The sequence below is a fragment of the Sminthopsis crassicaudata genome, chromosome 3 (genome assembly GCF_048593235.1).
Source record: "Sminthopsis crassicaudata isolate SCR6 chromosome 3, ASM4859323v1, whole genome shotgun sequence".
Lineage (NCBI taxonomy): Eukaryota > Metazoa > Chordata > Mammalia > Dasyuromorphia > Dasyuridae > Sminthopsis > Sminthopsis crassicaudata.
The window spans coordinates 607,192,356-607,220,262 of record NC_133619.1 but is presented as its reverse complement, the minus strand read 5'-3'; the positions used below and the strand labels follow the sequence as shown (position 1 = coordinate 607,220,262).

Sequence of the window (27,907 nt, the reverse complement as noted above, 5' to 3'; positions counted from 1 at the left end):
GGGTAATGAACTCATAGATTTAGAGCTGCAAAGGACCTCAGAGGTCAGCTAATCCAACTCCTTTTCTTACAGATGGGGAAATTGAGGCAAAGAGAAGGACCCAGAGGATGGGGGAGAAAGAGAAGCCAGATTAGCCAAACATGGGCTGTAGACAATTCCAAAAGTGAACATGGAGAGGAAAATATGGGTTTTAGAAGGAGAAGGTGGGGGTGAGGGGAAAATTAGGAGATGGTGTGTCAGAGTGGAAAAAGAAAGGGAACAGAGAGGGAAGAAGTATATAGAGTGGAACAAGAGAGAAGGGGGACCTTGACAATGGCCTCAGTGTGCTTCAGGTAATGACCTTCCCAGTCTTGATCACTCCTCCCTTAATATACTATTTTCTAGGACCTCTTACCTGGTTTATCTTCCATCAATACAGGATCAGAGGGCAAAGATGGCTGTCCTGTCCCAGCTGAATTCACAGCCTGCACCTGAAACTTGTAACTTTTTCCTGGTTCCAAATCTGAAACCTGGGGAGACCAAGAAAGGGCCATCACCAACAGCAGAGAATCAATACTCCATTCCCAGGAATTAAATGGCTATCATGTTAATGAGGTGAGTGGAACTAAATGTCCCATGGGCTGAACTGCTGCAATTATTCCATCGTATTATGGCCAAGGGACATGTAGCCAAGGGAAATAGGAATGAAAGGACCCAATTCCGCTTCCTTGTTCTCCACAATGGCTATTAGCTGTCTCAAATTTAGGTACAGAAGACTAACAATTTATCGTAGACTTATGTAGATGGACAGGACTGAAAGGACAAAATGCCAGAATTGGAAGGGACATTAGAATATAGAATGCTGGAACTGGAGAGGACCTTAGAACACAGAATGTCAAATCAGAAAGGACATCAGAATGCCTATAATATGTTAGATATGGAGGGACTTTAGAATATTGATGCTGAGAATGATCTGAGAACACATGATGTCAGAACTGAAAGGGACATTAGAACAGAAGATGTTAGAGCTGGAAAGGACCTCGAACATAGAAAGGGAAGGAAATTAGAACACAGAATTATAAAAAATAGGAGGAGCCTTAGGATAGAGAGTGTTAGAAGTAGGAGGTCCCTTACGACAGAGGATGTTAGAGCCAGGAGGGGCCTTACAACATAGGATGTCAGAAAAGAAAGAAAAAAGAAGAAAAAAAATCAGCATCTCTTAGGACTTCACAATCATAATCCTAATTCTTCCCCATTTTTCAGATGGAAAAATCTGAGGTCCAGAAATATGAAATTATTCAAGGACATACAGTCCTAATTGAAGAGTTAGGATTCGGTTTCGGAATTTCTGGTTCTCAATTTCTGGTCTTAGATGCTGCCTCATGGTGTTAATGTACAGAATAAAACCCAGCTACTTGACTCTTGAGTCTGGCAGTTATCGGTTATCTTTGCGGATTGAAGGCCTTCCTGCATAGAGAATCCAGTGAAGGAAGGGATAATCACTAAGAAACTTTTTGGCTTCTGGTTGGCTATGAAATCCTTCCTATGATTCCTGGATGGCAGAAAACAGATGGCAGGAAAGAGCTTTATCTTCCTAATTCTTTCTTACTGATGTTTATTTTAAAATGACTTGGTCTGTTCTGAGTTCCAACAGCTGATCTCTGGGAATGTAATCTGACACTGGGGGCAGACTGGACCTGCAAGCTGGCCACAGAAAAGTATCAAAGAGACAATTGTCTCCTGCTAGGTTGTTTTGATTACAGGGATTCTCATTAGCAATGGATCCCTCTCCCCTGCCCCAGGTTAGGGGCTGCTATTCCCCTTGGAGAGTCACTGGCTTCTCTACCTGAGAGTCAGGAATTTTGAGTTCTCTTCTGCACCTTGACCCTGCATATTGACTCTGGGTTTCCTTTAGTGTAGAGTAAGGGTGGGAAGTAAGAAAGTAGAAGATTTATCAGGGGAACAACTCAATCCATTTGATGAGAATCTTTGTGAGACAGGGGAACTCACCGTAGAGCCAGAGTGCACTCTGACCAAAGTTGCCCAACATGTAATCTCGTCAAATGGATAAAGGTTATTCCTTTGTTCAGGAAGATGGTCGTTTTCCCACTTTACTAATGAGATGCTGGAGAAAATATGGAATCATGAATGCTCTGAGCAAGGGATAAGTACTTACTCTTAGGTGGGTGCCTGAAACGGGATCAGGAACAAGTGGCTTCCATTTCTCAGAGCCTTCTTCTTGGACACTCACACGGTAGCCAGTGACGGGCCCTGCTCCTTTGTACAAGGGGGGCTCCCAGTGTAGCATTAGGGAACTAGCTCTCACCTCCGAAGCCCTCACATCATACGGGGGTCCTGCAGGAGAGGAGAGGGACACAGAAGAGGGGAGGTTTGTCAATCAGTCAGATAACTCACCTGGGATTATGATGGTGGTGGTGGTAGTAGTACTAGTAATAGTATAGGGTAATAGTAGTGGTAGACTGGTAGTAGACTATTACTACTAGTAGTAAGCAATTACTACCAGTAGTAAATTACTAGTAGTATAGCAGGAATATTGGTAATAGCAGCAGTATTTATAGAACATTTTACACAAATGATTTCATTTAATTCTCACAACATTCCTGTGAGGTAGGGATTATTATTATTTCCAAAACTGAGGCAGACAGAAATTAAGTGATTTACCCACAATCACAGAGTTAGGATTTTCTGAGGCTGGATTTTCCTGATCCCTCATCTGACAATCCCAGGCTAGTTATCCACTGCCAGAGAGGCACATTAACTGATTGACAAACCTCCCCTCCTATATGTCCCTCTTCTCTCCTGCAGGACCTCTCTGTATGATGTGAGGGCTTCTAGGGTGAGGGCTAGTTCCCTCAGAAGATGGAGGGGTCTAACTGACAAACACTCTGCTCCTTCCTGCTTCAATGTGCTTGAGGGCAGCCTCAGGGTGCCCTTTTTAGGGTTCTTGGCCACAGCAGCTGCCCAGCTGTGCTCCTTCCCTCTTGGGCTAACATTGAGCAAGAGACAAGGGGCAACAGTAAGAGCGAACACCTCAGGGACAAGCTGAGGTGTCCCAGTGACTCTGGTTGGTTGGACAATGACACGGCGGAGCCACGTAGCTTTGTTTGGAGAAAGGCAGCCGGCATAGGTTAAGCCTGACAGCTTCATAAAACTCTGAACATGGCCCATTGAGGGAACAAAGATGTACTTAGATAGTTATTAGGATTCTTTTACAATGTGTGCATTTCAGAGGCTGTCCTAGTTTAGGGTCATCCTGCTGCTTGGGTGGGGCTCAGTTGTAGCCAGGTTAGGACTCTGGGGCAAGGACTAGAACACAGACTTAGGCTATGACTAGAGTTCAATCTGTGACCTGCTAAGGACTCAGTCTAGAGCCTGAATTGAGCCTCATCAATTATGCTGAGAAGTTGATTGTTAGTGTGAGTATTTATGGCTCAAAAATCTACAAATTCTACAAGTTAGGGCTTATTTTTAAATTTTTTTATAAATAAAATTTTTTTAATTTAATAAAAAATAAAAAAAAATTTATAAAAAGTATTTTTAATTATTTTTTGGCTTAAAATCTATAAACTCTACAAGTTATGGCTTATTTTTTATAAATAAAAATTTTATACATTTTATAAAAATGACATTATCACTAAGGCAGAATTCATATTTTAATCTATAGTGTTCATTTGGCACCTGGGCTAGGCCTCAGTTTGAAGCCTAGTTTTGGGCTCTCAAACAATGGACGAGACCCAAGTTGTGACTGGGCTAATGGGTCAACCCATTAATTAGGAATAATTTTATTTAATTCCTTTATTTTCTTGCTGTGAAACTCAGTGATTCATCTATGGGTTGAACCTACAACCTGACTTTCAGTAGACTGTAACCTCCTTGAAGGCAGAAATGATTTTTCTTTGTATAACTACCATTAGTTATATGAAGAATGTTTGTTAAACTGGAGTTGAGTTAATGGATTCAGAACTATGGACAGGAGTCGTTTGGTTAAAGGAGACAGGGAAGAGAGAGTGGCTATGGGACCTGCTGGTCTGCTTTTTCTCTGGCCCAGAGAGATGGGGCAGAGGCAGAGCCTTACCTGGCTGGGCCATAGTCCATTCCTTACACTCAAACAGGTCGCTGGGCTCGGAGAGCTCACCCACCCCGGCCCAGTTGCTCGCTCGAGCACGGAACTCATAGAAATGTCCCTCCTGGAGGTCAGTGATCTTCAGGGAAGAAAAAACATGGAATGAGAGGGCAAGAAAGGGCTGAGACACTGAAGAAGTGGGGGAGAATAAGGGATAGTGGGGAAGAAAGGAAAGGCAGACTTAGGGAGAGTTCAAACTAGACTCTCAAAGTGAGAATATTTTCAAGACTCAGCTCAAGGGTCATAAATGAAGTCTTTCCTGATTCTCCATGGAGTTGCTTAGTATATATTTAGTAGTGACTTATTTACATGTTTTTTTTCCTACTCCATAACATGTAAGCTTCTTGAGGGCAGGGCCACCGACTCCCAATATGTCGTAGCCTTTGATAAATGCTTTTCGAATTGAACCAAAATGTTTCACTTTGGGATAGTTTCCTTTGTTTCAGTTAAAGTGAATTGAGATAAATGTATGGCAATCAACTCAGACAACATACCTCTGAGTCCAATCTGAAAGACTTGGTTTCTCTGTTACAGGACTAATTAATCTTTTTCCATTGCAACCCTTTTTGTCTGAGAAATTGTTACACTATCCCAGATATATATGTATATAAAATTAGAAATACCAAATCAAACATTTACTGATACTACACCATAATTTCATGACCCTCATATTTCCTTACGTGATCCCATTTGGGGTCATGACCCATAGTTTAAGAAACGTTGTTTTAGGGGATACACATATACACTAGCATAGACAATTGAGAGTTGGCTGATCCAGTTAAATAAGCTCCAGTCATTCTCAGGATGAATTCCTGGATAAGACATTAAATTCTCTGCTTGGCTATTTAAGTGCTTTATAATCTGACCCTTTCCTGCCTTCCCTGCCCCCTCCCACCTGCCCTGGCTTCTTACACCTTGAGGCACCCTCCTCCAAGAACTGGGATCTGTGGCCTCCTTACTGTTTCTCCCTCTGCTGATTTCAGAAATTTTCCCCTCTCTCTTCCATGCCCAGCACTCTCTCCTTCCTCCGCTCTGCCTCCTGTTTCCTTCAGCTAAAGTCGCACCTTTTACGGAGGCTGGTCCTTAATCACAGGCCCTTCCCCCGAGATTATCCCTAAATTAACCTGTACTATGTAGTTCTGCATGGCTGTGGGTCTCACCCTTAGATTAGGAGAACATTGAGAGTAGGGACTGTTAGTTTTCTGGGCATCCCCAGCACTTAGTGCAGTGCCCAGCGCATAGTAGGTGCTTAGTGAATGCTAGTTGGCTGCTTTTCAGGCTGGGTACCTTATAGACTCGTGTAGGCACTGGCTGCTGGTTGACTGGCTGCCATTTGGGCTCTGACTCCTCATGCTGGTCCAGGTAGTAGCCCAGGATCTTGCCTCCACCTCGGCGCTTTGGGGGCTTCCACCCAATGACCATCTCGTTTTTCCCACAGGCCAGGAGGGCAAATCCATAGGGAGCAGAGGGTGTAGCTGGGAGTGAGAGGACAAGGGTGAGAGAGGAAAGACAGATTAAAGGCCAGCTGTTTTCTCTAGCCAGCATCATGTGGGGCTGAGAGAAATCTTGTAGAATGCCAAAAAATGACTTTATCTTCATTTCAGCCCCATTTTACAGATAAAGAAACTGAGTCCTGCAATGGAGCAGGCCAAGTGTAGTGTCATGGAAAATCCACTCATTTAGGAGTTGGAGGCTGTGTGATTGAATTCTACTTGCCCTTTTACTCATTGGTGCGTGATCTTGGTCAAATTATTTCCACCGTTTCCCCTTCTGTATTGCTGGGATTAGAGACGCGGCTCTCCCACACTCTGGAAATCTGCATCAAAAACTTTGGTCTTCCCTTTTTATCAGAGAAGTCTAAATTTTTTCTTTTTCTTTTATGGGGTATTTATAGTATCTTATTGTAAAACTTGGGTGGATATATTGTTGGGTTGATAATATATAAAATATTATACAATATGATACATATATTTTATGTATTTCTGAGTTTCTAAACTTTTTCTGTGTCATCTGCAGGCTTTCACATGTCATTTGTGGCTTCCACAAAACTCCCCCCAAATTCCCATTAATTTCTTCTGTGGACCTGCAAGCGATCAAAACCTTGATGGGAAAAATTGGGGTGGGAAAGGGATGACTACTCCCAGGACCTCATTTACCTCCCGGAACACAAGATGTTCAACCAAATGATCTCAAAGGTGCCTTCTGGCTCAGAATCTTAGAAATCCATGAAATCATTGGCTCAAAGCATGTTGCTGTTTATTCTCAAAGACATCAGGGAGGGGATGCCATGACATGCAAGGAACTGGATTTAAGGGAGGGAGAGCTGTACAAAGTCACCAGCCTCACCTTCTCCTCCAGAGCCATCTGGAGTCAGGGGCAAGTTACAGATCAAACCATATAAGTATGAAAGACAGACCTGGATTACACCCAGGTCTCTTCTCCCAGTATGAAGCTCTTGCCTCTAAACTACAGGATCCTTGATACAGAGATAGGAATATTAGAAACCTCACAATAGAAGGCCAGGGGAGGAGGATGACTTGTCTAAAGTAACACAGATCAAGCTGTTTCCTCTGCCAACAGGGTCTTGTGAGGAGCAGTGGAGACCTTACGTGTAATCTCAGAAGGGCAATTGGAACAACCCATTCCCAAAGCCAGTCAAGAGGTCAGATCATGGGACCCCATCTCCAGAGATTCTGTTTCTCATCCCATGAGAAAGGGTCTTACACAAGGATTATTCCCTGCCATTTGCCAGAGGGGAAGGCTCCTTCTATCCCTCTATATTCTATTCTCTCACAGGGTTACCCCTACAACTCTGGAATGAATCTTCTCTCTCCTGCCCCTTGGCTCCAATTCCTGGGGATAGGGGGAGGCGGTCAACCTCTCTTCATCCTTTCTGACATACCGATGGCCTGTTTGACGGTGATAGGGGCGGGCTCTGCAGAGCTCTCTCCCACTCCAGCTTCACTGACCGCCCGGACGCAGAAAACATATTCCTTTCCTGTTTTTAGACCAGGGACTGAAAACCTGTGAGAGAAACACATGACCGTCAGGAGGTCTAAAACCAGGTACAGAGTCTCAAGGTGATGTCGATGGGTCCAGTATGGCCTGATAAACATATTTGAGAGCTACAGTCTGGGCAGGTTCTCACCGATCCCAGGAAGAATGTGATTGGCAAAGCCCGTTTCCTTAGAATGAATATATTTTTAGAGATTTTACAGATCTACAAATGATGGATCTGTTTGTTCTGGGAATCACGAAAATGGTAAATAGCCCAAATATGAATGGTAGGGGTAAGCAGGACATAGCCCACCTTCAATATGAAGACCATCATTTGGGGATGATCAGAGAACAAGGGGCATTGCATTAGGGAAATCTCTGTCTCCACAAGATTGTAGACTTAAACCGAGGAAGGCATTCAGACCATTTTACAGATGACAAAACTGAGTCCCAGAGAGGCTACATAATTTACCTTGGGTGTGGAAAAGATTGGATTACAACCCAGGAACTCTGACTCCAAATTCAGCTTTCTTTTTACTATGATACACAGTCATGCTCTTAAAGGTCCTTCTGATATAATGTGTTCTGAGATTCCTCTGAGATCTGATGTTTTGTGTTCTAAAATCCTTCTCAGCTTTGACATTCTGTGTTCTAAGGACCCTCCCAGCTCTGACATTCTCTGTTCTAAGGGCCCTCCCAGCTCTGACATTCTCTGTTCTAAGGGCCCTCCCAGCTCTGACATTCTCTTTTCTAAGGATCTTCCCAGCTCTAACATTTTGTGTTCTAAGGGCCCTCCCAGCTCTGACATTCTCTGTTCTAAGGACCTTCTCAGCTCTGACATTCTCTGTTCTAAGGGCCCTCCCAGCTCTGACATTCTCTGTTCTAAGGACCTTCTCAGCTCTGACATTCTCTGTTCTAAGGGCCCTCCCAGCTCTGACATTCTCTGTTCTAAGGGCCCTCCCAGCTCTGACATTCTCTTTTCTAAGGATCTTCCCAGCTCTAACATTTTGTGTTCTAAGGGCCCTCCCAGCTCTGACATTCTCTGTTCTAAGGGCCCTCCCAGCTCTGACATTCTCTGTTCTAAGGACCTTCTCAGCTCTGACATTCTCTGTTCTAAGGGCCCTCCCAGCTCTGACATTCTCTGTTCTAAGGACCTTCTCAGCTCTGACATTCTCTGTTCTAAGGGCCCTCCCAGCTCTGACATTCTCTGTTCTAAGGACCTTCTCAGCTCTGACATTCTCTGTTCTAAGGGCCCTCCCAGCTCTGACATTCTCTGTTCTAAGGGCCCTCCCAGCTCTGACATTCTCTGTTCTAAGGACCTTCTCAGCTCTGACATTCTCTGTTCTAAGGGCCCTCCCAGCTCTGACATTCTCTGTTCTAAGGGCCCTCCCAGCTCTGACATTCTCTGTTCTAAGGACCTTCTCAGCTCTGACATTCTCTGTTCTAAGGGCCCTCCCAGCTCTGACATTCTCTGTTCTAAGGACCTTCTCAGCTCTGACATTCTCTGTTCTAAGGGCCCTCCCAGCTCTGACCTCCTGGGTTCTAAGGGCCCTCCCAGCTCTGACATCCTCTGTTCTAAGGACCCTCCCAGCTCTGACATTCTCTGTTAGAAGGCTCCTCCTATCTCTGAATTCTAGGTCTAGGGCCTTTTCCAATGTAAAAATCTATGGAATAAAAATAGAAATCTAGTTCATATGATCCTGGAATAATGGATGGTTTTAGAGCTGGAAAAGACTCTCAGACTATCTAGTCCAGTCCTTCTCACACAAGTTGAAAGCCTCAGGCAGGACTTCAAAATCCTTAGGATACTAAGAAAACAAAAGGAAGCCCACCAATGCCTTTTGTAGATGGTTATTTGGAAGGTTTATGGGAAACTTGAACAAAAATTAAAGGATGATAAGGGATGGACATTCTTTTGATTCTACTGGACTTAGACTCCATACAAGATCAAAGATGTACATCTAAATGTGTAAAAATATTTATTTAAAGCATTTTTTCCCCTATGGTAGAAAAGAGATGGAAATTAAGAAGGTATCCTTCTATCAGGAGAATGACTGAATAAACTTTGGTATGTGTTAGAAGAGAATACTATTGTGTTGTGAGAAATGGTGTAATGGACAATTTAAGAAAAATCTGGAAAATCTACTGATGCAGTATGAAATGAGCAGGATCAGGAGAACAATTTATACAATAATAACATCATTGTAAAAAGAAATACTTTTGAAAGACTTAAGAACTCTGGTCCACAGGACCAATGATGAATCTGTTTGTGAGTCTGTGTGCCTTCTCAAGATTCCGGCACACTGTAATTATCAGACTCAGAAAGCTTATCCCATTTGTATCTTCCTGGAAGAATGGAGATTCATGGCAGAAAGCTCCATTGGGAGCATTTAACCTTGTTTGCCTCAGTTTTCTCATCTGGAAAATGAGCTGGAGAAAGAAATGGCAAACCACTGCAGTCTCTTTGATAAGAAAACTCCAAATGCGGTCACAAAGAATCAGACATGGCTGAAATGACTAGAGAAAAATTCATTGAAAATCGATTAGTTAATATGTCAATATCAACTTCAAGGGAGATTGTCAATGGTCTGTTAAGGGCAAGGTCCTTGGTTCTATGCTGTTTAATATTTTATTAATGTTTGGGATGATATAAAGGGTATGTTTATTAAATTTATTTCCAAGACAAATCTAGAAGAGTCAGTCAAAACATTGCATTTTAGATTCAAGACCTAAAAAACATCTCAAGATGCTATAATGATAGGTTGGACTCAATAATATGAAGCTTATTAGAGAGGAATGTCGGGTCCTAAACTTGAGTATAAAAATTTGACTTTATAGATACAAGATGGGAGGAAAATTTGAAAAAAATCTGGGGGCTTAATTAACACAACATTCAATATGGTCACAATGGAATTTTGTCCTAAGTTTCATTGAGAGTCTTATTATCTAGAATAAGACCATTGTACCTTACTGTGGCCAAATCACCTATGGAATATTGTGTTCATTTTTTAGACACAACATTTTAAGACCAGTTGGATCACGTTTGAGCGTGTGAAAAAAGGAGGGTGAGCGGGTTGGTGAGAGAATGGAAAATAATATCTTATGAAAATATCTGTCAAATGGATTGGGGTTATTTGGTCTGGGACACGCAAACAAAAAATGGAATGGGGTCTAGTGAGTGTCTCTTCATTGAAGGTGTTCAAGCTAGATTTCCTTTTGTTGACTGTTTAGGAGTTTTAATATGAGAATAAAAGGATTCATAGGCAAGCAGGGGCTGGACTAGAGCTCTGAGGTCCCTTCCATCTACGCGATTCTGTTATTCCATAATCCAATAAGACAATAGGGAAGATTGGAAAAAATTCAGTTAAGGCAGCAGCTATTTCTGACCCTGTGCCATAGATCATCCCCACTAAGAACTTTTGGTGTTTTTCAGTATCTCAACCTCAGGCAGTTCACAGCAAAATTTGGAATAATGACTTCCGCAGGGAACTGGATGTGAACACATACACACACACAGAGTGGAACACAGACAGAGAAACCCTCCTAAATCCATCAGATCAGAGCTTCATGGCATTGCTATGAAGTGTCTCATCAGATCATTGTCCCTCACTCCATCCACTAGAGCTTCATAATAATACGATGGGCCATTCTAACAAGCATCAGCCAAAATCCTTCTTCTTATGGGCTTAAATCCTATCTCAGATTTCTGCCCTGTCACAAGCCCTAATGGACCTCAGTTTCTCTTTTTTAAATGAGCATAAAATGAGGTTGGAGGACAAGCTCCAAGTCAATAATCTAAGTCAGGATGTGTCTCTGGTCTTCACCCCCAAGTTCAGAGCTCCAGATTCAATCTGCTAACTGCAGGTATCTTCAGAGTGGGAGAGGGGCAGGAGCCCCAGTTGCTGCTCCTCCAGTCCAGATGCCCCGGCTTCCCACATGTGGAAGTGATAGATTTGGGGAAGGAAGGAGATGGGGAGGACTTACTTGTTCCCCTTGACGGGTTTGTTGTTAACGGTTTGCCATTCGGAAGAGCCTGCTTCCCGAGAATATATGTAATAGCCCAAGAGCTCGGAGTCACCCACCACATGGTCCCAACTCAGGGAGACGGAAGTTTTTGTGTCTCTGAAAACTTGGACTTGAGCCGGAGGGGGAAGAGTAGCTGAAAGAACAAAAGAAAACCATGTGATGGATAAGGGGTAGGAGGAGAGAAGAGGGCTGGGTCCTAGGGGGCAGAGGCAACGGAGGTGCAGAGCTGGCTTGTGGTCTCCATTGTTTGAAGCAGAATGTGCCCTCCTTCCCTCTGCCCACCAGGAATACCCACCTGGCTGACTCCCAAGGCTGATTGGTTCGCTGGGCTCCGAAGGATCGCTCAGGCCATAGCGGTTTGCTGCTCTCACTCTGAATCGATAGGCCTTCCCTTTTTCCAGATCCAGGAGCGCGAATCTTGGGGACTTGACAGGGGTCTCTGAGCTCACTGCCTCCCAAGCATCACTGCCTAGGACTGACTACAAGGCAAGCAGACAGTCCTTGCCTTACTCTCCAAGGTGATAGGATAGTGCACAGAAGTGTGACAACTATAGGAAAATGCTGGATGGTCCAAAAACATTTTTACTGAGCTTTGGAGGTTAACCCCACAGTCAGACATGCAGAGAAGAGTCCCGGATGTGCTTGGAAACATGGGCTCTGAAACGGTGGCTATGTGATTATCAGCGAGGCACTCAGCTTCTCCAGGACTCAGTTTTTCCTTCTCTAAAAGGAAGATTATGCTATTTACACTGTCTCCTTCCCAAGGTGGCAATAAGGAAAAATGCTTTTCAACTTCAAAGTTCTATAGAGACACAGCAATATCATTTCTCAGTCACTCCATCCCAGCGGAGTGAGATTTTGTCTTAGGCTAATTTTTAGAAACCTAGGATAGGGGAGACTTCTGTTTTCTACAGGCCTTCTCAAAGGATGACTCTACTATCCCTTTAGATTGTGTGGCCCAATCCCCCATCCAAGAAGGAGGGAATGTGCGGGTCTCCTCACCTTCTCCAACAGGTAGGTCAGATCTTCTTTGCCTCGGGGACATGGCTCATCCCAGGACAATAGGACATAAGCTTGTCTAGTCTCACTGGCTCTAACGTTGGTGGGAGGTGAGGGGATGATCACCGAATCTACAAGGAATCCAGTGAAAGCACCCATCAGTTCATGGTTATCTTTAAGAGGGGCTCCTCCTCTCACCATCCCAAACATATCATTTGAGCATTTCCTATCCTTTCATTTTTTATTTTTTAATTGTTGAGATGTCAGGGAGGTCATTCAATAGTTTGTGGGACAGGACATTTTCATATTTTCAAGTGAGAGTATTGGTTTTTTTCGGATCTGAATAGTTTATGTTCTAATGATCCTTTCAGCTCTGACATCCTACGTTCTAAGGTTCTCTCTGGTCTACAATTTCTGTTTTAGATAGCCTTCTAATTTTCACAGTCTATGGTTTGAGGTCCCTTTCACATCTAACATTCTATGCTGTAAGAGTCCCTTAGTTCTAATATTCTGTATTGTAAGGGCCCTCCCAGCTCTAACATCCTGGGTTCTAAGGGCCCTCCCAGCTCTAACATCCTGGGTTCTAAGGGCCCTCCCAGCTCTGACCTCCTGGGTTCTAAGGGCCCTCCCAGCTCTGACATCCCGAGTTCTAAGGGCCCTCCCAGCTCTGACCTCCTGGGTTCTAAGGGCCCTCCCAGCTCTGACCTCCTGTGTTCTAAGATCCCTCCCATCTCTGACATCCCGAGTTCTAAGGGCCCTCCCAGCTCTGACATTCCGAGTTCTAAGGGCCCTCCCAGCTCTATCCTCCTGGGTTCTAAGGGCCCTCCCAGCTCTGACCTCCTGGGTTCTAAGGACCCTCCCATCTCTGACATCCCATGTTCTAAGGGCCCTCCCAGCTCTGACCTCCTGGGCTCTAAGGGCCCTCCCAGCTCTGACCTCCTGGGTTCTAAGGGCCCTCCCAGCTCCGACATCCTGGGTTCTAAGGGCCCTCCCAGCTCCGACCTCCTGGGTTCTAAGGGCCCTCCCAGCTCCGACATCCTGGGTTCTAAGGGCCCTCCCAGCTCTGACTTCCTGGGTTCTAAGGGCCCTCCCAGCTCCGACCTCCTGGGCTCTAAGGGCCCTCCCAGCTCTGACTTCCTGGGCTCTAAGGGCCCTCCCAGCTCTGACTTCCTGGGTTCTAAGGGCCCTCCCAGCTCTGACCTCCTGGGTTCTAAGGGCCCTCCCAGCTCCGACCTCCTGGGCTCTAAGGGCCCTCCCAGCTCTGACTTCCTGGGTTCTAAGGGCCCTCCCAGCTCCGACCTCCTGGGCTCTAAGGGCCCTCCCAGCTCTGACCTCCTGGGTTCTAAGGGCCCTCCCAGCTCCGACCTCCTGGGCTCTAAGGGCCCTCCCAGCTCTGACCTCCCGGGTTCTAAGGGCCCTCCCAGCTCCGACATCCTGGGTTCTAAGGGCCCTCCCAGCTCCGACCTCCTGGGCTCTAAGGGCCCTCCCAGCTCTGACCTCCTGGGTTCTAAGGGCCCTCCCAGCTCTGACCTCCTGGGTTCTAAGGGCCCTCCCAATTCTGACATCCTGGGTTCTAAAATCCTATTTAGCCCAATATTCTATATTTTAAAGATCCTTCCAAATTTAACATTCTATGTCTCATGGTCCCTTTTACCATTAATATTCCTCTAAGGTTCTATCTCTATATTTCCTTCTAATTTTGACCTTCTTTGTTCTGAAATTTCTCCCAGTTGAACATTCTAGATTCTCAGGCCCCTTTCGGCAGTTAAATACTATGCCCCTATGTCTATGCTTCTTGTGAGCAGGAACTTTTTAAGCCTGGGGTTAAGTGCTATATAACTAATAGCTAACATCACCATCATAGTATCAGTGGGGTGGCAATGGTTTGTACAGAGTTGGTTAGATTCCCATTTGCTCGAGTCTGAGCCTTATGCTTGCCGCAGATGACCTGGGGCTCACACTGCACTCCCCGCCCCTGCCAAGGATGATGTTAAAATCTCACATTCTCTGCCATGGCTTGATGTTACCTTCAGTATCAGTTTTGCTGACTGTGATGTTCCTCCCGAGATCAAAAGGGATCACTAGGACAGAGAACAGATTTGCATTAGGGGTGTGGGGGTATTTGTGATGGAGGGCTGGAACCGAATCCAGACCATTATTTCTTCTTGGTCTTTTATTTCACTTGCTCTTTCTGGGTCTCAGTGATCTCCTCTGCAAAATGAAGAGTTGGGCTAGATATTGGTTAGGTTCCCTCCCAGCTCTGTTATTCTGTGTTCTAAGGTTCCTTCCTGCTCTGTGTGCTCTAACATTTCAGGATTTGGAAAGGGGCTCTTGGGGTAGGAAATGTTCTGTGCCTGTGGCAGAATGTGTCCAGCCAGCCTCCTCTTCTCTATACATCTTTATCAGTCACTTATTCAAATATTACTTGTCTCAAGGATGTGTGTGTATGAGTGCATGCACATAAATGTGTGTCTTTCATCTCTAAGGAGAATGGGGGATCCCTGGGTCCCCCTTCAGAAAAGGAGCACCCTAGAGGCAAGGACCATGTCCCATCAAACCAGGGGCTTTCTCAGGATGTCTGCCATCCATCGGTAGATACTCTCCAAGGGCAGAGTTAGGCTCACTGTCTCTTCTGCCTCTCTCCCACAGTGTCCAACATCCACTGTTCCAGTTTCACTCATGAGGCTCTGGGAAGGTTGTGACTGGCCCACTGGGTCCCTGTACCTACCTGTCTTGCTCTCGGCTCCCTTGGAGTCTTGCATGGTGACCAAGTCCGTGGCCTTGGAAGGGAGGCTGCTGCCTGCTTTGTTGTTGGCTCTCACGCGGAAGCGGTAGCTCTGGCCCTCAACGAGGCCTCGAACAGGGCACCTGCAGGTTGCTCCAGGGGCCTCGTGGCAGATTTCCCAAACCCCAGACTCTCCCTGGCACCTAATATCAGAGGTAACTCAAGTTCTAGCTCTCCAACATGGGCACTGAGCCTCCCCTCCCCGAAAAACCAGGTCTCATCTTTTGTATATCTGAACATTTAGACAGGACATCCTTCCCTGAAAATCCAAGCCCTTTTCCTCTCCTTTCCCCAGTAATCCAAGCCCTTCTTCACTTTCAAACTGTGGATTAAATCTTGCCTCGTCTAAAAAAGTCCTCCTTGCTTAGCCCTCCTGTCATCAACATCCCTGTCTCCATTTCTGATCTGTTTGTCCTAAAATATGTATTAATCTGCACTGGCTGCCTTAGTTTTTTATGTCAGACCCCCTTCTTCCTGCCCTTGTCCCCTATTGCCAGTCACTAGGTTGAGTGAAGCAGTTTCCTCCTATGACTTTTCCCCTTATTATAATAGCCCCTTCTTCCACGGATCTCCAGGGCTCTCCAAGTGAGTTGCTCCACTGTATCCTCTGCCTTTATCCTATTCTGCCTTTGCAGAAAACTAGAAACCTGAGTTAGGAAAATAATTTTCCTTTTCCAGTATTTAGTTTTCTCATCTATAAAATGAGGTGTCATGGGTCAAAATGATTCCTGAAGTCCACTCTGATATTCCTTTCCTGTTCTACCATGTGCTCTAAGGTCTCGCTTTCCACACGCAGTATTCTAAGGCCCTCCCAGCTCTGACATCCCGAGTTCTAAAGGCCCTCCCAGCTCTGACCTCCCGGGTTCTAAGGGCCCTCCCAGCTCTGACATCCCGAGTTCTAAAGGCCCTCCCAGCTCTGACCTCCTGGGTTCTAAGGGCCCTCCCAGCTCTGACATCCTGGGTTCTAAGGGCCCTCCCAGCTCTGACCTCCCGGGTTCTAAGGGCCCTCCCAGCTCTGACCTCCTGTGTTCTAAGGGCCCTCCCAGCTCTGACATCCCGAGTTCTAAAGGCCCTCCCAGCTCTGACCTCCTGGGTTCTAAGGGCCCTCCCAGCTCTGACATCCTGGGTTCTAAGGCCCCTCCCAGTTCTGACATCCCGAGTTCTAAAGGCCCTCCCAGCTCTGACCTCCTGGGTTCTAAGGGCCCTCCCAGCTCTGACCTCCCGGGCTCTAAGGGCCCTCCCAGCTCTGACATCCCGAGTTCTAAGGGCCCTCCCAGCTCTGACATCCTGGGTTCTAAGGGCCCTCCCAGCTCTGACCTCCTGGGTTCTAAGGGCCCTCCCAGCTCTGACCTCCTGGGTTCTAAGGGCCCTCCCAGCTCTGACATTCCGAGTTCTAAGGGCCCTCCCAGCTCTGACCTCCTGGGTTCTAAGGGCCCTCCCATCTCTGACCTCCTGGGTTCTAAGGCCCCTCCCAGTTCTGACATCCTGGGTTCTAAGGGCCCTCCCAGCTCTGACCTCCTGGGTTCTAAGGGCCCTCCCAGCTCTGACATTCCGAGTTCTAAGGGCCCTCCCAGCTCTGACCTCCTGGGTTCTAAGGGCCCTCCCATCTCTGACCTCCTGGGTTCTAAGGCCCCTCCCAGTTCTGACATCCTGGGTTCTAAGGGCCCTCCCAGCTCTGACATCCTGGGTTCTAAGGGCCCTCCCAGCTCTGACATTCCGAGTTCTAAGGGCCCTCCCAGCTCTGACCTCCTGGGTTCTAAGGGCCCTCCCATCTCTGACCTCCTGGGTTCTAAGGCCCCTCCCAGTTCTGACATCCTGGGTTCTAAGGGCCCTCCCAGCTCTGACCTCCTGGGTTCTAAGGCCCCTCCCAGCTCTGACCTCCTGGTTCTAAGGGCCCTCCCAGCTCTGACCTCCTGGGTTCTAAGGGCCCTCCCAGCTCTGACCTCCCGGGTTCTAAGGCCCCTCCCAGTTCTGACCTCCTGGGTTCTAAGGCCCCTCCCAGCTCTGACCTCCTGGGTTCTAAGGCCCCTCCCAGCTCTGACTTCTTGGGTTCTAAGGGCCCTCCCAGCTCTGACCTCCTGGGTTCTAAGGGCCCTCCCAGCTCTGACCTCCTGGGTTCTAAGGGCCCTCCCAGCTCTGACCTCCTGGGTTCTAAGGGCCCTCCCAGCTCTGACCTCCCGGGTTCTAAGGCCCCTCCCAGCTCTGACCTCCTGGGTTCTAAGGGCCCTCCCAGCTCTGACCTCCTGGGTTCTAAGGGCCCTCCCAGCTCTGACCTCCTGGGTTCTAAAGGCCCTCCCGGCTCTGATATCCCGGGTTCCAAGGTCCTTCCCAGCTCTGCTGTTCTGAGTCCCCTTATACCAGGAATTCTGTCTCCCGTTTCCTGGGTTCCCTCTCGGACACAATTCTTCCTGGGTGAGAGAGAGGTTCTAACTTGTGGTAATTGTCCCTTGCTGCAGCACCCACCTCTCAATGGTATAGCCAATGATGGGGCTGCCCCGCGTGTCGCTGGGTGGGACCCAGCTCAGAATCAGGCAGTCTCTATTCACATCATGACACTGGACATTCAGTGGGGATCCTGGAGCCCCGGCTTTCTCCGCAAGGGCATCTGAAACAGAATGCTCTTCAGATTAGAGTCCATTTCTAAGCCCTTGCATCATTTCTCCGTCCTTCACCCTCACCTCCATCTTCCCCTCCATTGTCCAGATCATTGTGGCTTCAGGAGAAAGGGGCCAGTGATGTTTGGGACAAGATTAGACCCTGGCCCAGTTTGATCCAAGTCCCCCCCAGCTTCTACCCTTTCTAGGGTTCTTGGTGACAATCATCTCAGACCTGCTCCCTCCTCAGGCCAGGCCCTCCATTGCTCCTTCCCACTGTCCCCAGAGCTCACCTCTCACAAACACGTAAGCACTCTGTTCCTTGGAGCCAAAGGGAGAGGGCACATGGATTGTGTACAGTCCTTCATCCTCTTTGTAAGCGCAGGAAACTCTCACAGAGGCCTGGCGGTCCAAGTACCGGAGCTGTCGCCTCTCAGAGACCTGGAGCAGCTTTCCTGAATCAACCAATCGGCCAACATTTATTAAAACCCTTTATTTGTCAATCACCAAGCTAGCTGCTGGACATATAAAGACAAAAAATTAGTCTCTGACTTTGAGGAACTTACATTGAAATGAGGGAGGTAGTGTGCACATGTAATTTCTATAGAAGAACATTTTAAAACCTGACAATTTTAAGAGGTTAGGGTGGGGAGGAAGTTCCAGAGAGACGTTCTACTAAGGGTAGTATTTGAGTTGAATTTCTAAGGAAACAAAGATTCTAAAGCAGAGATGAGTAGTTAGTAACGGGATGGAGGACAGTTTGTGGGACATGTGCGAGGAACAACAAAAAGCTCCGTCTGACTGGATGGAAGAGTGTGAAGGGAGGTAACGTGTGGCAAGCTGGGATTTAGGGGCAGGTTGTGAAGAGGAAGAGTTTCTTTTCAAAGGGGAGGATGATCCTGCCTTTGGGGTTGGAGCAAGGGGAGAGAGGGTATCTGTCCAGCACAAGAGAGAAACCTCGTACCTATCCAAAAATAAGTGTAGAAGCAAAAATACCAGGAACTCAAAGTACACATTATGGAAATTAAGGCAAAGATTTACCTAAAATTTACCAGGAATCTGCAGGGGAAAGCCACTGTTTACTGATCAAAACAAAAAAGCCTACATGCTGGCACACACTGGGAGACTCCAGAAGAGAATGCCAATTTTTAATGACCAGTCAGAAATGAAGTTTGTTCTTATTAGACTCCTGCTGTGTGCGTATTTGTGATATACTTTGCTCATCTAAAAGTGGGAAATGAAGGGGAATAAGCATTTGTATAGCATGTATTATGTGCCAGACTCTGTGCTGAGTAATTTTGCAAATATTTCATTTGATCCTTACCACAACGCTAAATGGTAGGTATTATTATTATCCCATTTTATAGTTGAGGAAACTGAGGCAAACAGAGATTAAGTAGCTTGCTCAGGGTCACACAACTAATAAGTGAGTGAGACCAAATTTGAAGATCTTTATTTATGTCCAGACACATCCTAGTCAGGTGACCCTGGGCAACTCACTTAACCCTGTCTGCCTCAGTTTCCTCATCTGTAAAATAAGCTGGAGAAGAAATACAAAACATTTCTTTGCCAAGAAAACCCTAAATGGTGTCATGAAGAGTCAGACACAACTGAACAATAGCAAATTTCCAAATGTTTTTCACTGTTGTGTGAATGCTGTTTTCTCTGAATGAATTGAAATCATATCTTTTGATACTGGCCATGGGTTATTTGCTTTTTCTATCTGGGCATGAGTATGAGAATTGTTCTACACTTAGTTCATCCTTGAATGATGAATCCAATTTGTTCCCAGATTTTTCCGGCGAGGTAGTATCTGCCCAGGGCAGCTAGTGGCACAGCAGATAGAGTGCCAGGTTCAGAGTCAAGAAGACTTATTCCTGAGTTGAAATCTGACCTCGGATACTTCCTAGCTATGAGACCCTGGACAAGTCATTTCATCCTGTTTGCCTCAGTTTTCTCATCCATAAAATGGGATAGAGAAGAAAATGTCAACAACTCCATTATTTTTGGCAAGAAAACCCCAAATGCGTCACAAAGGGTCAGTCTTTGTAGATGTTGAGACTATTATCCTCATTCACATTTTAGGTGTTTTTTGGTTTGCAAATTTCCTTTCCTCACAAATAGTATGAGGTTTAAGTATTACTGTTCACTTGTTACAGAAATGGCTGAATGACAACAAAGGACCTGCCAGTGGTGGTCTTTGGGAGCTCAGGCTCCCCCCAAAGTCATGAGGAAGGTCTGGAAGAGATTGTGGATGAAGACTGGGCATATTAGCAGGTTTCGGTGTCCCTAGCAGGCAGTTCTTGGATCATAATAACATTGAGGGCTCTATCTTTATCCTGTCTGGCTCTATACCTCCAGTTTTGAATCCAGAGCTCAGCGCATAGAGAAGTATTTGTTGAGTTGCACTGAATAAATACACGAAAGGAGGACTATGTAGTGGAAGCTGACCGTGGGGGAAAGTGCAGGCAGCGAGGAGGGAGGGGGCTGGGGGCTTCTCTGGGGCTTTGTCAAAGTGAGGGAGGACATCAGTGTTGAAAGATTTTTCATGTGCTTCCAGTCCTAGGGGGTGGGAGCTCAGTGATAGGCAGGAGAATCAGTGAGGAGGAAGGGGACTCAATGAAGGGACGGTGACACAATGGTGGGGGCTCAGGGAGGAGATAGGGCCACAGTAAAGGGGTCGTGGAGGAGTTATAAGAATCATTGTGGGACATGGGCCACAGAAATAGGGCCACAGTAAAGGGGTCGCGGAGGAGTTATAAGAATCATTGTGGGACATGGGCCACAGAAATAGGGCCACAGTAAAGGGATCGTGGAGGAGCTATAAGAATCATTGTGGGACATGGGCCACAGAAATAGGGCCACAGTAAAGGGGTCGTGGAGGAGTTATAAGAATCACTGTGGGACATGGGCCACAGAAATAGGGCCACAGTAAAGGGGTCGTGGAGGAGTTATAAGAATCATTGTGGGACATGGGCCACAGAAATAGGGCCACAGTAAAGGGGTCGTGGAGGAGTTATAAGAATCATTGTGGGACATGGGCCACAGAAATAGGGCCACAGTAAAGGGGTCGCGGAGGAGTTATAAGAATCATTGTGGGACATGGGCCACAGAAATAGGGCCACAGTAAAGGGGTCGTGGAGGAGCTATAAGAATCATTGTGGGACATGGGCCACAGAAATAGGGCCACAGTAAAGGGGTCGTGGAGGAGTTATAAGAATCACTGTGGGACATGGGCCACAGAAATAGGGCCACAGTAAAGGGGTCGTGGAGGAGTTATAAGAATCATTGTGGGACATGGGCCACAGAAATAGGGCCACAGTAAAGGGGTCGTGGAGGAGTTATAAGAATCATTGTGGGACATGGGCCACAGAAATAGGGCCACAGTAAAGGGGTCGCGGAGGAGTTATAAGAATCATTGTGGGACATGGGCCACAGAAATAGGGCCACAGTAAAGGGATCGTGGAGGAGCTATAAGAATCATTGTGGGACATGGCCCACAGAAATAGGGCCACAGTAAAGGGGTCGTGGAGGAGTTATAAGAATCATTGTGGGACATGGGCCACAGAAATAGGGCCACAGTAAAGGGATCGTGGAGGAGTTATAAGAATCATTGTGGGACATGGGCCACAGAAATAGGGCCACAGTAAAGAGGTCGTGGAGGAGTTATAAGAATCATTGTGGGACATGGCCCACAGAAATAGGGCCACAGTAAAGGGGTCGTGGAGGAGTTATAAGAATCATTGTGGGACATGGGCCACAGAAATAGGGCCACAGTAAAGAGGTCGTGGAGGAGTTATAAGAATCATTGTGGGACATGGGCCACAGAAATAGGGCCACAGTAAAGGGATCGTGGAGGAGTTATAAGAATCATTGTGGGACATGGGCCACAGAAATAGGGCCACAGTAAAGGGGTCGTGGAGGAGTTATAAGAATCATTGTGGGACATGGGCCACAGAAATAGGGCCACAGTAAAGGGGTCGTGGAGCAAATGGGAGAATTGGAGAGAGATGAGGACTTAGTGAGAATGTAGTCAGAGGACCACAGGGAGGAGACTGGAGGCTCAGTCAGAGATAATGTGATCCTAGATTTTAAAGCTGAAAGGGACCTTAGAGATTGTGGAGTGCAATTTTCTCATTTTGTAAATAATGACAGCTTTAAGGTTTACATAGTGCATTCCAAATACATTCTCATTTTATCCTTATAGCAATCCTGTGAGGTGGAGGCTATCATTATCCCCATTTTGCAGATGAGAAAACTGAGGTTGAAAGAGATTAAGTAAACTATCCCATACATCTAAGGTTTGAGGCAGGGTTTAAAGCTGACAATGAGAAGGCAGGAGTTCAGTGAGGGAAGAGGGATTCAGTGAAGCAATTAGGGGCTCAGGGAGGGGTAACAGGGATCAGTGAGGGAATGGGATGGGAGTTCAGTGAGTAAAATGGTAGTTTAGCCAATGCCTGGCACATAAGGAATCGCTGCTTTTGGCTACCCATTGATTGATTGATTGGCGGGCCCAGCAAAAGAGAATGGAAGACTTAGTGGGGGGGCTGGAGGCTCAGTAAAAGGGTCAGTGTTCCTTGAGGAAGGAAGAAGGGGTTCAATGAGAGGATGAGGAGTTAATGAAGCAATAGGAGTTGAGTGAAGAGATGCAGCCCTTCATGGGGAGGGATCCCAGTGAGAGAGGGAGTTAGGGCTCAATGAGAGATAGGAAAGAGATGGAGGCTGTGTGAGAAGGGTGGAGGCTCAGGAACCCAATCTAGCTTTTGCTTATTTCCTTTCTCCATGATCAATATTATTCTTAATCTGCCCAGATTCCCCTTTTATTCCCTGATCTGGACCTCCCTGCACTCACTTCTGTACATCTCAGTCTGCATTTCTTAGCTCAGCATCCCATGTTCTGGCTGCTCTCTGTGTTCCTGAAAATATCCCAGGCCTTGTTTTTACAGCTGCTTCTGGGGGCTCCTTAGGGACCATGGCCCACCCCCTAAAAGACAGGTGCTGGCTTCCTGGGCTCAAGGACTTCTCCTTGTCCTTGGGGCTTCAGTGTAGGCTGGGGGAGAGGAGTATCCAAGCGAAGGAGCAACTCCTGCTTCCTTTGGCCCAGACTAACTCTCGCTAGGGGAGGCAGTCAGTGCTGATGATTAGCCCCCTCTCTGAAGCAGCTCCCATCTCCTCCCACACGGGGCTGGAGGTTGGTCTCAATTGCTTGGGTGGGGAAACTAAATCTGGGACCCTGAAATGGCTGGACCTAAGATCACCCTGGAGAGCTGAGAGCAGGATTAAAGGGAACTTGGCCACCTTTTCCCCAATTCCTGGGACTGGAATCCTTTAAAGTAGCGGTATGGTGGGGAGAATGTGGAACTGAATGCCATGGGATCACTGACCATCCTTCAGAGCCCAAAGGGCTCAACTCGACTGATCCCTCCCTTTACAGATGAGGAAACTGAGACTCAGAGCATAAAGAACTTCTGAAGGTCTCACATTTGAACCATATCCATCATTCTTCCCATTTTGGGTAGTCCTGAGTTTGAGTCCCACCTTTGACACCATCTCTGGCGCCATTAGCTCAAGCAACAACATCTCTTAGCTTTAAATTCTTCATCTGTAAAATGAGGGTGCTAGAATTATTAGTAAGGGGGCTGGGGGCTCAGTGAAAGGGTTGGTGTTCCTTGAGGGAGGAAGAAGGGGCTCAATGAGAGGGTTCCTGGGAGAGGGAGTGCTTTGCAAACTTTAGTTATGTAATTCTCAGCTGTCATTTTCAAATCTGGCCTCCACAAGCACTTTGTGAATGACCCCTCACCTCCTTTATTTGTGTCCTCTTATTGCTTGATTTGTATTGGATTTGATGAATTTAGGACAAGTCTCCTTCTTTTGACCCATCAGACCCAAAGGTAGGGATTTTCTTTCTCCCGTTGGATTATATAACCTCCAAAGGAAGGGGTCGCATCTCCCCAGCAGACTAGGTAAGGTGGTATCCCCCGGAGTCATCCCCAGGCTCTTTCCTCAAGGGGTTAATACATACCTACAGCCGGTGACTTGGGGGAACTGAATAGACAGGCTCAGGCTGATGGGAAACATGGGGCTGTGAGAAGGACATACCGTCTCTGAACCACTGGATCTTTGTCTGGCCATCAGGCACATCTCGAGTGAAAGTGCAGGCCAAGGTGAAGGGCTCCTTCTCCCTGGCAAAAACAGGCTGCAGCACAGATTCAAACTCAACGTCCGGGCCAAGCAGGAATCCTACAGAAAGAACACAAACCCTTCGATCTAGCCCAGAGTCTGGACCTGGCCCGGGTTACTGCAGGGATGTCTAAACTGCCCTTGTCCAAGCCACTGATAATTTCCATGTTAGTTTCTGGGCAAATTGTCATATCTCCCCCTTCTCCAGGAGATGTAATCATTTCATTTGAGATTTTCTACAGACCAAACTAATAGACTGTAAGTTTTGTAAGGTTAAGATGATATTGTTTTTATTTTTGTATTTCTAGACTTGGCCAGTGGGGCCTGGTATTTAGCAGATGCTTGGACAAATGTTTGATGAATTGTTCAATTGGATCTGACACTTTCGATATGATTTACTACCATGACCCACTCCTTTGATTTGTTTGAACAGCCCTGGAGCATACTGGGTATCAGTGAGAAGCCAGCCTATAATATTTCTATCAACTAAGTCAGAAAGGGATATGAAAGCACATTGAATTCCAATTGCAGGAAGCTAAATGGGAAATCTCAGCCTTTAGGAGAAGTGTCCATGATTATACGCAGCTGCCCTTCTCCCATTTCCATCCTCTACTCCTTCCCTCCCCGCCCTGACCCCCATCCTTACTTTTAAATATCTCCGAATCGAAGCCAGACTCTTTCCCCAGGTATTCTGCAAAACCAAGAAAGATAATCAGGGCTCTGAGTAAATGTCCGCCCCAGTCAGGAGTGAGGGTGGGGAATCAGGACCCTTAGCTACTCAAGCTTCTAATTGGGACAGAGGACAGCAGAAAACAGGAGAAGCCTCTGGAAAGTGTGAGGAAATAGTTTCTTCCCAAGGACAGCCACTCTGGGGCCAGGTTGATGACAGGAGCAGATCCATCATTTAGAGGGATTGCTTTTTCCATTTAAGTGACTGGGAATGAATGTTCCCCTGAGGGCATTTAAGTGCTCGGCTGTGACTACTTCTTCTGAGGGGATGGGGCAAGGAAGGGAAGAGTCTTAGAACATAAAAGGTTAGGATGTAAAATGTCAGAGCTAGAAGGATCTTTAGAACATGCATAATAAAGGAAGTCCTTCCTCATATCTGGCCATGAGCCCAATTCCATATTTGTTTACTGACAGACACTGCAAAGGTCTCAAGTAGCATTAGGTCAATTGAGGGGGGAGATGGGAAGGACTTACTCCGAACAAGGACTTTTGCAAAAGAGGAGGCCTGGCCATAGGCATTCTTCACCATTACTGTGTAGGTGGCTGAATCCTCCACTGTGCATCTAGAAAGGAGGAAAGACTAAGGGGAGTGGTAATAAGTTTATGGGGTCTCATTCCTGCCCTTTGGGTCTCCAGGAAAAACTGAACCTGGACTACAAAAGCTAATTTTGTTTCAAAAAGGAGTTCAATGTAAATTCACCTTCCCTATCGCTTACCCTGGGCCCAGACTTTAGATACATTAGCATATCACAGATTCATTGATCTGGAGCAAGTCTTTGAGATGCTCTTGACCCATCCTCTCATTTTGCAAATGAAGAAGCTTAGACCAAGAGAGATCAATGGTCACTCAAGAAGAGCATCCTACATCACCGTTTCCCAAATACCCTCTTCTTGAATTCCATCAATCTCCATCCTGGTTCCTCCACAGAAAGATCAAGATTCCTTCTTGAGAAAGCCTTCCCCAATCAATTCCACTAATCTATGAATGTTCTTCCAGAACAGAGACTATATATTGTATTCAGCAGAGATATAACTAGCTTTTTATTATACTAGTCAAACGTCATGGAGAGGAGAAGAGGAAAGGGATGGAGTAGAGAGGAGCTCACCTGGGGTGCTTGTTCTTGGGGAGAAATGCCATAAGGTCAATACTGGAGAAACCATTATTTGGAGCATGGGCTAAGCTAGAGAGGAACTCTCTTAAGGATATATTTACTGGAGAAAAAGGAATATATTCCCAGAAGATGATGAAGTTTCTACAATTTCTGAGGCTGAAGGATTGCAAGTGTTATTAGTGACCTTAAAATTTCAATATCCAGGTTTCCACAAACTAAAATAAGCCTGTAATCAAAATGCTTTAAGGTTCATTTTGTTTTTTTTTTTCTTTGTGTCTTGACTTAATAAGTATTAAGCTCTTATATTTTGAGAGACTGTTTTCCTCTCAAAAAAAATTTCAATCTCCAGGGACAATGCTCCCATTGTCCCATCCTAGTTATATCTTTGTTCTTAGGCACATTATTGCCTGGAAGTGGTACTTCTTACTTGAAGAAACTTTTCATAGAAATAATATTAAAATTATTCCTCTGGAGCAATAGATAAAACAACTTTAGATACGATATATTAGATTTGATGGTTTAGATGCAGTAATTTAGATGAAAATATATTCATGACATTGAGTGAGATAACCTTATGTGGGATAAGTATGTGGAGATCTCTGAAATGTGTTTATTCTCATCTTCTCAGTAAGCAGGAATCCTATTTTTGCTTCTTTCAAGCTTTAAGAGCCCAGGGCCTCTTAATCTGGATGGGTTTTCTAAGAGCAAGCTAAGAAAAGCTTTGTAAGTTTTCACTTTAAGCTCAAAGTCTCAGAGTGGTAAGGAAAGAGAGACAGGCAGAAAAGATATATTACCTCCTGATCTCCAAGGTGAACAACCCCAAATGACTCTTCATGGTGTATTTCCCAGGAGGAAAGAGGCGAGGATCGATCTTAACATCATTTTTGTACCTGTAGAGACAGCACCATTTGAGAGTGAGGGTGAAAGGCTAGGTGGGTGGAAGGAGACATTTGGAGAGTAATATAATGGAAGGAGGAACAGATTTGAAGTCAAAAGACCTTGGGTGGACCCCCAATGTTGACATTTACGGTTTATTTGACCTTGGACAATCACATAACTATGCTAAGTCTCAGTTTCTATAAAATGAGGATAATATTAGCATTCCTTGATTCTGAGGCTGTTGTGAGAACATCAAAAACTTTAATAGAAATGTGTGTGTTATTATTACTAGAGAGGGGAGAATTGATTCTTTCCCACACTGGTCAGCCATACCTAGCCCCAAAAGATCAGGACACCGAGAAGAAGCTGCTGGTCGGAACTGGAACTAGAAGTGGTGAAGACAGGGCACTATTTCAGATGGTATAACTTAGAGAAAACACTTCCTCCCCCAGCAGCAATTGTCAATTCAGCTTCGGGTACCAGATGCATAAAAATCCAGACCACCAAAATCTGACTGTTCTCGGTTTCTTAAAACAACGTGTGAGTTGGTTTTCCTTTTTCTTCATCCTAACACCCACCATTCTCAACTCCATTAAAATTCTAGTAGTTCTTTTTTTGTGGTAGAGAAAAGCTAGAAATTAAGAGGATGTCCTTTCATTGAAGAATGGTATTACATCCAGTGTCATCTCCAGCCATCCTTATTCGTATCTGTCTATTGGAGGAGAAAGTGAGGCAGGTGACCTTGCACAGATCTCCCTCACATCAATCCAATTCATTTGCATGTCATGGTATCACCTGTCTTGTCAGAACAAGAACAAACAAGAGTTACAATAATGTCTGGATTTATAGTTTATGAATGGAATACTATTATACTGAAGCGGCAGCTAGGTGGTGCCATAGTGCACTGAAAGCTCTGTTCCTGTAGTCAGATCTGAGTTTAAATATATTCTCTATATTCTGTGTGGCCCTGGACAAGTCACTTAACCCTGTTGCCTCAGTTTTCTGTGAAATGAGTTAGAGAAGGAAATAGCAAACTACAGTATTTCTGACAAGAAAACTTCAAATGGAATTACAAAAAGTCAGACCCCCTCCTTGAAATGTGCTGAAAGAAATGGGGAAATAGAACATTTTAAAGAGAAGTGCAAAGACTTATGTAAAGTGAAAATAATTTATTCCAAAATTTATTATAAAAATGATACTTTTTGAAGACTTGTCAACTGATGAAGAATGAAGTGAGCAGAATCAGGAGACAAAAAAGCAAGACCATAAGAATGAAGTCCTTTGAAAGTCAATACAAGGCCATCAGTGATTCTCCAGCACTGACTGTGAAATGTGCTAGCCATCATAGGGAGATGATAGATTTAGGATGCAGAATGAGACACATTTTTTGGGAGTTTGTTTTGCTTGATGGTTCAAATTTCTTTGTTTGTTTGTTTGTTTTTTAAATGGGGGGAGAGGAAAAAGATAAAATAGACATGTTAAT

At 45.7% G+C, this 27,907-nt stretch overlaps 1 protein-coding gene across 1 annotated transcript in view; it reads right to left on the bottom strand.

Moving 5' to 3' along the window:
- Positions 1 to 27,907, bottom strand: part of MYOM3 (myomesin 3) — a 77,651-nt gene that overhangs the window by 32,769 nt on the left and 16,975 nt on the right. The window contains exons 6-21 of the mRNA XM_074305849.1: positions 26,340 to 26,435; positions 24,908 to 24,996; positions 24,351 to 24,395; positions 23,624 to 23,764; positions 17,818 to 17,979; positions 17,394 to 17,535; positions 14,874 to 15,073; positions 14,173 to 14,226; positions 12,149 to 12,276; positions 11,442 to 11,625; positions 11,105 to 11,279; positions 7,026 to 7,147; positions 5,411 to 5,598; positions 4,076 to 4,202; positions 2,156 to 2,334; positions 395 to 509 (exon numbers count right to left, since the gene is read on the bottom strand). Coding sequence (XP_074161950.1) covers positions 395 to 509; positions 2,156 to 2,334; positions 4,076 to 4,202; positions 5,411 to 5,598; positions 7,026 to 7,147; positions 11,105 to 11,279; positions 11,442 to 11,625; positions 12,149 to 12,276; positions 14,173 to 14,226; positions 14,874 to 15,073; positions 17,394 to 17,535; positions 17,818 to 17,979; positions 23,624 to 23,764; positions 24,351 to 24,395; positions 24,908 to 24,996; positions 26,340 to 26,435 — 2,147 coding nt within the window. The remainder of the gene's footprint in view (positions 1 to 394; positions 510 to 2,155; positions 2,335 to 4,075; positions 4,203 to 5,410; positions 5,599 to 7,025; positions 7,148 to 11,104; positions 11,280 to 11,441; positions 11,626 to 12,148; positions 12,277 to 14,172; positions 14,227 to 14,873; positions 15,074 to 17,393; positions 17,536 to 17,817; positions 17,980 to 23,623; positions 23,765 to 24,350; positions 24,396 to 24,907; positions 24,997 to 26,339; positions 26,436 to 27,907) is intronic.